The sequence below is a fragment of the Perognathus longimembris genome, chromosome 11, assembly GCF_023159225.1.
Source record: "Perognathus longimembris pacificus isolate PPM17 chromosome 11, ASM2315922v1, whole genome shotgun sequence".
NCBI lineage: Eukaryota > Metazoa > Chordata > Mammalia > Rodentia > Heteromyidae > Perognathus > Perognathus longimembris.
In genome coordinates, this window is record NC_063171.1 from 37,032,113 (window position 1) to 37,042,723 (window position 10,611).

General features: G+C 53.5%; 1 protein-coding gene across 1 annotated transcript; it reads left to right on the forward strand.

Moving 5' to 3' along the window:
• The first annotated feature begins 1,353 nt into the window (after positions 1-1,353).
• On the forward strand, positions 1,354-8,862 carry Tagln2 (transgelin 2). Its single transcript, XM_048357075.1, has 5 exons — positions 1,354-1,477; positions 6,628-6,826; positions 7,259-7,433; positions 7,677-7,779; positions 8,083-8,862. The coding sequence occupies exons 2-5, from the start codon at positions 6,647-6,649 to the stop codon at positions 8,222-8,224; spliced, it is 600 nt and encodes a 199-aa protein (XP_048213032.1). The 5' UTR covers positions 1,354-1,477; positions 6,628-6,646; the 3' UTR covers positions 8,225-8,862.
• Positions 8,863-10,611: the final 1,749 nt, after the last annotated feature.

Genomic DNA, 10,611 nt, shown 5'->3' on the forward strand with positions numbered 1-10,611 from the left:
AAGAAATGGTTACAGTATGATGTGATACGTTCTCATGATAAAGCCATTTACTGGTTATTATGTCCCGCACAAAAGAAAAGAGTCCAGGTCAAGGTAACATTTAGTGAATGCTTACAGCATGTTCTGGGACAAACACTGCTTGTGGGAGAGCCTTGGGACCCCCACAGGTGGTAATAATGACAATAGAACTCGGCATGGGCCAGATACTGCTGTAAGCTCTTTACCTGTCCTATTTTAATTTTCTGCTGCTCTGGGTTTGTTTTGTACCGTTGCCTTGTTTTGTAGACTAGGGAACTGAAGCGTAGAATGCTTTAGTGATCTTCCCAAAAGCCACACGGTGGGTAAGGGGCAGACCAGATGAGATGCCAGTTAAGAAAGAAAGGCATCCTGGGCAGAGGATTCACATATGTAAAGGTTCAGAGTAGTTAAAGGATGCTCCATAGGTCTGCTTAGGATGAGGAGGGGACAAAGAAAGGAAAGGTCAAAGGGGACTGCTTGTTGATGTCTGAATCGCAGGCTCAAACGGGGCATGCTACCCTAGGTGAGTCAGTCCACTGATGGTGGGGAGCAGACTCCAACCCAGGACTGTCCAACAAACCTGAAAGGATAAAGGGTACTAACCTATGTTGATCTCCATAAGAGGCAGAGGAACTCCTGCATCCTCCCCCTCTCACTTTTCGTTTCCCCATCAGCACTGGATTGTTTATGGTTATTTGGAGAGGTTCTGTTCTTCTGTTGGTTTGTGTGTATGGGTGTGCGCATGCGCACGGGCTGCTGGCGCTGTGAACTTGGGGCCTCCTGCTTGCTGGGCATGTGTTCTACCACCGGAGAGATGCCTTCTCTCCGGATCCCTCTCAGAGATCAGACCCAGGATGGCAGGTCCTAGAGGAGGTGGTGAAGAAGTCACTGTCTGGACCCCTGGCATGGTCCAATAGTGACCACACCCCTGGGCTCGGGGAAGGAGTGACCTCACTGTTAGTTTCTGCCCAGGCTTGATCTAGATGGCAAGCAAGACCAGGTCGGAGCGCTGTCCTGGCCTGCATGCCCCGGTGCAGTCACACCCTCGGCAGTGGTAGGGTGAGGCTCTTCCTGTGCCTCCATTTACCTTTCCAGTCTTTATAAACAGGAGGCTACGTTTCCACAAAATCACGCCCACAGTCGTGAGCTAGTCTGGGCAGCAGAAGCCAGCTCTGTGAGAACCCTGAGCAGGGGCTGAAAGTTCTCATGGTAGGGGAATACTGGACTCCCTAGATCCTTTAACTTTTTTTTTTTTTTTTTTTTTTTGGTCCCAATTGCCTTACTTAATCTCCCTTGTCTTCTACCCTGCGGTGCCTTTAAACCCTCTAGCCCTTGCCCCGCCCCTGGTCCGCCCCGTCCGAGGCGGGACCCTTCTGAAAACCTCTGGCCCGCCGGCCCCCGGTGCGCCACTCGCCTTTGCCAGCCGTGAGGAGCGTGCACAGCCAACCGAGTCCTCTAGGTGGGTGAGCTGCCCCTGAGGGACCGAGCCGGTGGGGGCAGACGAGAGGGCGAGGATAGGGCGTGGGGTGTGCATGCGGTGTCAGAAGCAACAGGCCAGCGCTTAAGATTTGTTCTCGGGAGGGAACTCAAGGGTCAAAGGCTGGCGCCCAGGCCGAGGCTCGGCAGCGCCCAAGGCTGCTAGGTCCTGTTTCCCAAACCTTGACCCGGTGTGTGGTTAGGCCATGAAGTCGGGTGAGGTTTGGGGGCGCACTAACAGGCGTCGAGCCCCAGCAGGGGCCGGGCCGTGGGATCGAGCCCCACCCCACCCGTCCACTCCTGCTCCGAGTCCTGTCTCCGGGACAAGGGAAGGAGGGCGTCGGAAGTCAGCCGGATGGCGGGGAGTGGCGGCGAGGACAGCGTCCTGGCGCACGGCCCGGTGCGCACCGCCGGGCCGGGGCTCCACGCTCCCGGGCTTCACTTCCTGCTTTCCGGGGCACGTGTGGGCACTGCCTGCCCTCTGCGCCCTCGAAGTAGCCCCTTTGTGCACCTCTGCAGACCCGCCCGGGGTGAGTGGGTGGGGTTCTCCGAGCGTGGGTCCTACAGTAACCTCGCCTTCCCTGAAACCCCCAGTCCTCCCCAGGAAGAGTCCCCTCACGTCGGGGACCGCATCTCCGACCCTGTCCGGTGCGACCTGTCGGTGGGAGGTGGGGAGGGGGGGTTCCCAGCTGCTTCCCACGCCCTCCTACCCTGGCCCGAACCCTGCTGCTCCCCTGCTGTGCCCCCCTGCTGCTGGGAAAGCCGGTGGTGGCCCGGGGCGGGAGGGAGGGCGGGCTGCCCAGACCACTGCGTCACCCCATGGCAGGCGGGCGGCGGTGGGTGACTCATCCGCGGTAACTAACGGCCTAGGGCGTGGCCGTGGGGGTGGGGCGGCCTTCGGAGGGGCTGGACCTGCCGGCGGGAAGTGGACTGCTCCTTTCCACGGTCCTGCAGGCGTCCTGAAGCTGCTACCCGAGAGGTCCTGGGCGCGCGGGGTGGGGGTGGGGGTACTCGATACTAGTGGGGACAGAAACACAAAAAGCGGAGATGGAATGTGGGGATGGCAGTGCCCTGCGGGAAGGCCCTCTGTGTCCTGGGCGGGCACCCCCAGATCTCTCTCTAGCTCAGCACTCTTCTGGGACAGCTCTCCCACCTCTGAACCCCTCCCGGTGTCTCCCTCCTATTGCACTGGGCTGACCTTAAGCTAGACCTGAAGACACCGTGCCGGCGGAGGTAGGGCGGAACCAGCAGGCGCTCGCGTTCCAGAACCTACGAATAGTCTTTCTCCTTCACTACCCCTTTCCTAACCACCATCCCTACCACTGCCCTCCGGGCGATTGACCTCTCTCTCACCTTTTTTCCCCCCACTTTCCTCTACGTGCCCGCCGAGATTTTTTCTAGAGAGCGACTCCTAACACTTTCTCCTCTAGGGTGGTTTCTTCTCCTTGATTACTTGGGAGAGTGAGCCCGGTTCTCTACCACCAAACTGGAGATTTATCTCCTCCCCCTGCTTTCCCGGCCCTCCATAGCTGCCTCCTGGGGGAATCTCACACCTGGTCATCCCCAGGGCTCTAGAACCCTACTCTGGGCCCTGTGCTCAGAGCCTTCACTTGGGAATCTGAGTGGAGTGGGTGTTCCTGCCTGAGGCCCCACCACCCTGCCTCCATTCCTGTGTTTGGTACACAGGAGCCATGGAAACGCCTCCACTCCCTCCCCTCTTCCAGAGCTTGCCTTGTGGCTTCCTGTTTGTGTGGCTTGGGCTTGCCCTTCTGCTGTGGACTCTGGGTGGTGTGTGGGGCTGCCCTTTGGGGGTGGGAGTGGGTAGAGAATTTCCCTAGGGCAACCCCCTTAGTCACAGTTCTCCAATTGTCCTGGACATTTCTGTTAGAATAATTCCCAGAGCTCCCCTCTGTCCTATCTTCCCAGTGACTGGAGAGTCCCCCTTGGTTTTCCCAATTAAACACTCCAGCTGAGAACCCTGAAATCTGCACCCCCCCCACCCCCCCCCCCCACATTACCTCTGTGCATGCCCTTCTTTAGCATTGACTTCAAGTGGGATGAGGTAAGCTACCAGCCCAAGGTCTGGGTGGGGCCGGTGCTTTTTTGTGGCCCCTCCTCCCCTTTCCCAACAATTATAACCTCCTGGGTGGGGTGAGGGTTATTCCCACAGCTGCACTCAGCTCTAGAGCTTAGGTTCTCACTGCCAGCGGCCTGCCCCCCCCCCCCCCCCAGTTGTTGTTCAGCTATTGTCTCCCCTTGGGATCCCTGACTCTGGGCAGCTTTCACACCTGTCCTCCAGCTGGGCCGCTCATCTTTTCTCCACACCCCAGTAGGAGACTGGCTGGTTTCTCTTCCTTTGAGGCATGACTGGGGTAGGTCCCCTGGGTGTCACCAGGGTGGGTCTCTCCAGTTGCAGCAGCTGTAGTCCATCCGCTGCAGGCTGCCTGAGGGGGCGGGGAGGAGAAACAGCTGCTGGCCAGGCTGGGCCTGTCACATCCCAGAACTTCTGCCCTGTAGCTCTGGCACCTAAGGACTGGAGAGCAATGGCCTCTGAGTGGAACAGAGATACTGCAGCTGGAGGCCACGACCCTGCCAGCTGTGAACCCTAGAGAGTCAGCCTCCCCTCCATCCCAGAGCGGGCCTGGATGGAAGGAGACACTGGTAGGGTCTAGCTGTGGGCTCTTTCTCCCCCTCGCAACCCCTATGTCTGGGTTAATCACTCTCCTGCCCTTGCTTTATCTGTGTTTCCCCTGGCCATAGACTGGCAATCTGGAAAGAGCCCTGAGACCCAGATGACCATAGTAAATCTGCCTGGGTAAGAAAGGTCTGGAATTGGGCCAGGAAAAGGGGGCTTGCTGTTGAGAGCGGCCCTTAGCTCTCCCTCTTCCTGCCAGTCTTCCAGCCATTCTCCAGGGGTCAGAGGTTTACGGGCTTACATAGGCTGAGTGGCAGCTGAGGCCGGACTGGGGAGGGTGAAGAAGTAAGTCTTCCATTCTGCTCAGTCCCCTGCCTTTCCCCAGCTGATTGTGTGTGTGTGGCCACTGATAAAGGTCAGGACCCAGACCGACATTTATCTGACCCAGTTTTCAGGCAAAGGGAAGTAAGGAGTGAGTTGTTCCTAATGAAGTTTCAAAGTGACTGATTTATGGGGAGGATCTTGCTGGAAATGTAGCTTGATAACCTAAAGTAGAAGGAAACAGAGTGTCGGGGAAGGGACTGACCTGGGACACACAGCTTGGGGGTTGGGAAGTATGAGGATGTTGGAGGCAGCCTGACTCCTTGCATTGTATGGTCAGAGCCCCAAGGCCCCATGGAGGAGGGGGGGAGGTGGACTGTTTAACCTGGGATATATGGGAGAAGGATCCAGAATGACTTCATCCCTTAACTCTGATCTGGCCTGGGTCCAAATGTGTGGAGAAGGAGTGGCTTTCTTTCCTCTCCTTGAATGAAGGTGGCAGTCTTGGGGATCTTCCTTTGTGAGCAAACCAGAGATAGCAAGCTATATTTTAGAGCTGAGAGAAGACCCCACCAGGGAGGGGCTGGGGGCAGCAAGTGAGGTGCTGTGTGTCTCTCTGGGTTCCTGGCTCCCCTTAGCATCAGCAGTATTACCAGGGTATTACTTGGGTATGGATGGGACCTTGGCAGTGAGGGGGTGGGTAGGGCAGGCTGCCCACGGTGAGTGAGGTGCTGCCAACAGGCCAGTGGCCAGAAACCACCCACTTCTTGCTAACCAAAGTCCTCAAATGAAACCCTTGTGTGTGCTTCCCCATCCTTCCCTCTCTTCCCAGGTTCCCCTAAAAAAAAAAAAAGCCCCCCAAGCCTTCAGTATTCGTATCCTATTTTTGCTGTCACAAACCAGGAAGGTAGTGAGATGTGTGCAAAAATCTCCTGATTCTAGAGACCCCAGTCTGGGTCTCACTAGCCAAAGTTCTAGTCTTGGCAGGACTCAGGGCTGCATTCTTGGGGGAGGGGCTTGGAGACAATCCATTTCCTGCCTTTCCTGGCTTCAGGAGGCCACCTGCTTTGCTTGCTCCAGGCCCCTGCCACAACTCCACCTTTGCTTCCTTCCTCTCCTATCCCACTATCCACTCACTTGTCTCCCTCCTTGACTTCAAAAGACCTTTGTGAGTGTATTGGGCTCACCTGGATGATTCAAGATAATCTCAAGATCTTTACTTTTAATCACATCTACAAGATTCCTTTTTGTCCCGTAAGGCAGGTAATGTATCCACAGGTTCTAGAAATTAGGACATAGACACCTTTGGGGCTGGAAGGCTTTATTCTCCTGACCAGCTCCAACAAGAGAAAGGAGAGTGTTTTGAGTGCCTAGTTTCTCACAAAAAATTCCCTGTGCTTGCTAAAATGTGGTCAAGCGTCTACCCAAGCCTACTTCTTCCAGCAAGCCTTCCCAGACTGCTGGTGCCCTTCCTCTTCTATTTCCACAACATGTGATCTGAACTGTGCTGCTTAATACTCATTCTGTGCAGTCTTTACCCTTTCTGCTGTACCATATCTGTCTCTCTTGAGGACACTGTAGGTATGTTAGGACCTAAGGCCTTTTTCTTAACCCCCAGCCTAAGCAGTAGGTGCTCAGTTAAAACCCAGTGCTTGATGGAGGGTAGGTCCATTCAGCCTTCTAGCTCACTGTGTAGGTTTCTGAAGCCACTCCATATTTTTCTTTCTCTGTTTTCTTTTCCAGAAGAACAGCATAGATGAGAATGAACAGTTTTCTTTTGCAAAAGTGAACCCTAAACTCCACATATTCCATTCCAGCAGCTCTTTTGCTTTATTTTAGTGGTAGAACCATTTGCTCAGATAAAATTTAGAGTTGCTCAGATAAAATTTAGAGAGAGTCTCCATGTAACAGGCAGACTGCTTGTCAGGAAGTGGAGGAATCACAGACTGTGTGAACCCGATACCTCTCAGAGTTCTGAGCAGCATTCTACTAGCCCATTTCCAGGGTCCAGGATGAGAGTCCCCTCACATGGCAGTAGCTCCAGTCCTTACCCTTGGGGTCCTCCTGTAAGGATATGATGTGTGTTTCCACAGGCAGAATCCCCTGCTCTGTGATCTTGGAAGCATTAACCTATTTGTGTCCTTCCCCCCCCCCCCCCCCACCTCAACTCTCCACAGTGACCACAACTGCTCAGAAATGGCCAACAGGGGACCTTCATATGGCCTGAGCCGGGAGGTGCAACAGAAGATCGAGAAACAGTATGATGCAGACCTAGAGCAGATCCTAATCCAGTGGATCACCAGCCAGTGTCGCAAAGATGTGGGCCGGCCCCAGCCCGGGCGGGACAACTTCCAGAACTGGCTCAAGGATGGCACGGTGAGAGCCAGGTCCTCCACCAGCCTGGAGGAGCAGGGGGAGCAGAGCTGAAACTGGGGTTTGTGTAACCTGAAGTAGGGAAGAATGAGAACATGGCGGTGCTAACTTCCTCACCTCATGTCTTTATTGAGATTTACCTTCCATGGTGGGAAGGGAGGGGTAAATATCCCCCGTAGCAGAAGGCCCTAGGTGACTATGAGGAAGAGTAGCTGTAAGGAAAGAGGGTCCAGACAGTGATCTTAGAATAGCAAGAAAGACCAAACACTGTCTTTTTACTCTGAGCTCAAGAAGCAAGACACTGGGCAGGAAGGACCATGAGGCTCCATCTAGGTTAGGAACCCTCTTTGATCACTATGTCTGGTGCTGAAGGTTGTACTCACTGATCTACAGTAGACACATTCTTACCTCTGCATACCTGCTGTCCTCACCCAGGTGTTGTGTGAGCTCATTAATGCACTGTACCCTGAGGGGCAGGCCCCTGTAAAGAAGATCCAGGCCTCTACCATGGCTTTCAAGCAAATGGAGCAGATCTCTCAGTTCCTGAAGGCAGCTGAGCACTACGGCATCAACACCACTGACATCTTCCAGACTGTGGATCTCTGGGAAGGTGGGCCAGCACCCTGGGCTTTCATCCCCAGGAGACCAAGGTTTGGGATGGGCCATCTTGACTAGAGAGAAAGGGTGGGTTTGGGAGTTTGGGTCTCTTGAAGACACAGAACTCTGGATCGAAGAGTAAACAGTGTTTGAAAGCCTGGCCTACCTACTGAGGGCTAGAGATGAACCCTGCCGCAGCTGAACCCAAGATGCTAGCCCTGCCGAGGTTCACACAGGTCCTTCTTCTTCTTGCCAGGAAAGAACATGGCCTGTGTACAGCGGACACTGATGAATCTGGGTGGGCTGGCAGTAGCCAGGGAGGATGGCCTCTTCTCTGGTGATCCCAACTGGTTTCCTAAGTAAGTATTGCTAGAACAGCCACAGGACTTTTGTTAGCACAGTACACATGTTCCTAGGAAGTAAAATGTCTCCTTAGACGTCAGTCCTTTACAAAGCACTTTCCTATAACCCATCTCACTTGGTGTCTTACAACTCCCAGGGGTGGCTGTCCCTTTGAAGAGAGAAAGAAGGTAGCTTCAGACAGCTCAAGGCTTTCACAGGGAGAAGTGTCTCCCCTTGAACTCTGTCCAGGGAAGAATTGCTAGGGGACCTTCTGACCTCCTCCTAACCAGTACTCTTTCCCCCCTTCCCCCCCCCTCCAGGAAATCCAAGGAGAATCCTCGGAACTTCTCAGACAACCAGCTGCAAGAGGGCAAGAATGTGATTGGGTTACAGATGGGCACTAACCGTGGGGCGTCTCAAGCAGGCATGACTGGCTATGGGATGCCACGCCAGATCCTCTGATTCCACTTCACCCATGCCCCTGCCCTCCCCTGAATGGTTAATATATATGTATATATATATGTTTTAGCAATGACATTCCCTGAGAGTCCCTGGAGCGCTCAAGCTCCCCTCTGCCAGGGCATGGGGGGGGGGGGGAATCCAACCTGTCCTGCCACAGGTACCTGTTGGCAGTGTTTTCCCTATGTTTACCAATACATTCCATCCTTCCACTCATCAAAACTGGACCAAAGTTTTCCCCCTAGGACCAAAATTTGGGGATTTGAGCACTCTCTTCCCCACCATTTCTCTCCTCTTTCCCTGACCTTGAACTCTGTGTCTCAGTCCCTTCCTTGGCTGGGAGTCAGGGATGCTGCCTGTGGCCTGATGCACACTGGCCTTCATTCCACAAGCGTGCCTCTCCTGCAGCTGTGGCTACAGGGACTTAGTTTATAGGGAGGGGCTTGTTGTGGCTGCCACTTACCACACATCTGGGGCAGCCTGTCCTGGCAGAGGCTCTCTCGGCTTCTCATTTTCCATTGCCCTTGCTGTGGCTAAGGGGCAGGGTTGAGGGGACAGAGGCAGAAGGGCCACCCGGCGTGGTCTGAGTCTTGAGAAATATGAATTCAATGATTTAAATAAAGAATCTCAGTCTTTTTTTTTTTTGGATGGACTCTGGCTGTGTCTAAAGCTACTGTGCCCACTGTGGGGAAGGGAGGAAAACTGACAGTGCAGAGAATGGTAGAGGGAAGAGGTCCGAGGTGACAGGTTGCCATGCTAAGCTCTTCATTTTAGTTTTCCTTGCCATTCTCTGTCATTTGGTTTTAGAGAAGGGACAGGGCCTCCAGCTGTCTTTGGGTAAGAGCTCTGATTCAGAGCATGTGGATAATGGTTACAGGAAGGTGAGACCCTTCCTACCAGGTAATGGAGCTGGTGCTCCTGACTGGACTAGCCCCTCCAGCCAGAGCAGCTCAGTCACTGTGAGGGGTGGAGGGTGATACAGCCCTAATCTTGAGAAGTGCAGTTGAGGCCTCTCAGTTCAGTAAGAGGCCTCTCTGGCAGCCTCAGGGCAAGGTGGCCTGTGGATTCCATTGCACTCCCTTGAGGGCTGAAGGTGGGGTTTGGAATGGCCAGGTGGGAACTGGAATGGGAGAGAATGAGTTGGTGTTGGCTAATGGGAAAAGGTCTCGTGGATGGATCCTAAGCCCTGTGGGCTGCAGGCTGGGGAAAACCTAGCAGCTGCCCCGCTGCAGGTCTCTTACCTTGGCCTTGGACCAATATAATCAACCCTGTGTCACGTTGTCTCCAGTTTCCTGCCAGCCTAACCCAGAAATGAGTGTTTTGCCCATGGTTTGCAACCTGTGTCACCTTCACTCCCAGGAATCCTAGGCTAGTCTCATCTATTAGGTCCCACACCCAGTAGCCATTCTCAAGGGTCTGGTATCTGGTGTTCTGTCTTCTTCTTTAGTAGGTCTGTGTTTCTGTTGGAAGAGAAAGCTATAAATTGTGCCTGAGGGTGTTAGATGACACAGTGGCTTGCAACTGCTGTGCTTTCATTCCCACCCCCTTCTCATTTCTCTGCCTCTAGCGAGGAACACCTAGTATGTGTCCTGTCCCAAACCAGTGTTTTGTAGTTCCCAGCCTTATCCTGACATCACTACACTATGAGAGAGATGGTTATTTGCTTACTGTATTCCCAGGGGCTGTAGCTTAGATAAGATAGGCTGCAGTCTCTGTGCAAATTCCCAAAGGATTAACTGTCACCCCCCCCCCCCCCAACCCCTTTATCTTCTCAGGAAGTCTTTGTGGACTAGAGAGGCCAGTAAGAGGGAATGATGTCATGGCAGAGAAAACAGTGAGCTCACTTATAAGCTAGAGAAAAAAAAATTGTGACCTTTCCTGATTTAGTTGTTTAAAGCTACAAATTATTGGCCACCTTCATCATTTTCTGAGATGCCCCAAGGCTGGTACTGTCGTTCATCCTAGTAGATTCTCACAGAAGTCCAGGAGGTGGCTATCTTAGTATTATTGCTCTCACTTTATCTCCTAGGTCCCAAATAGGGCAAGAAACTTGGCCAAGAGCACATAGCAATGAAGTGGAAGAGCAGAGGTTTGAGGCTTTGAGCCCAGATCAATGTGGCTGAGGGTCCAGCTCAGCCTGTGCTATTCCAGGCTGGGCCACAAATGAGGCTGAGGAGTGACTGTGGGCGTCAGGAAAAGTGTTCCTCATCTCTTAAACTGAAGGAATACAGTTGCTAGCAAAGTTGCTGTGCAGATAACATGAGAGCCACGTGGCAATCACTGTATATTAATGCTGGCACATAATAAGTGCTCACAAAATGGAAGTGTGGAGATGGAAATGTGGGGTTTGTGTGGTTGAGGGCTAGGGGAAAGCTGATCCTTAGCAGCAC

Bases quoted from the DNA above. Each gene is read 5' to 3' on its own strand.
- Tagln2 (XM_048357075.1), top strand. From the start codon at position 6,647: ATGGCCAACAGGGGACCTTCATATGGCCTGAGCCGGGAGGTGCAACAG. The intron at 6,827-7,258 runs GTGAGAGCCAGG...GTCCTCACCCAG, and splicing joins ACTGGCTCAAGGATGGCACG to GTGTTGTGTGAGCTCATTAA. The intron at 7,434-7,676 runs GTGGGCCAGCAC...TCTTCTTGCCAG, and splicing joins GACTGTGGATCTCTGGGAAG to GAAAGAACATGGCCTGTGTA.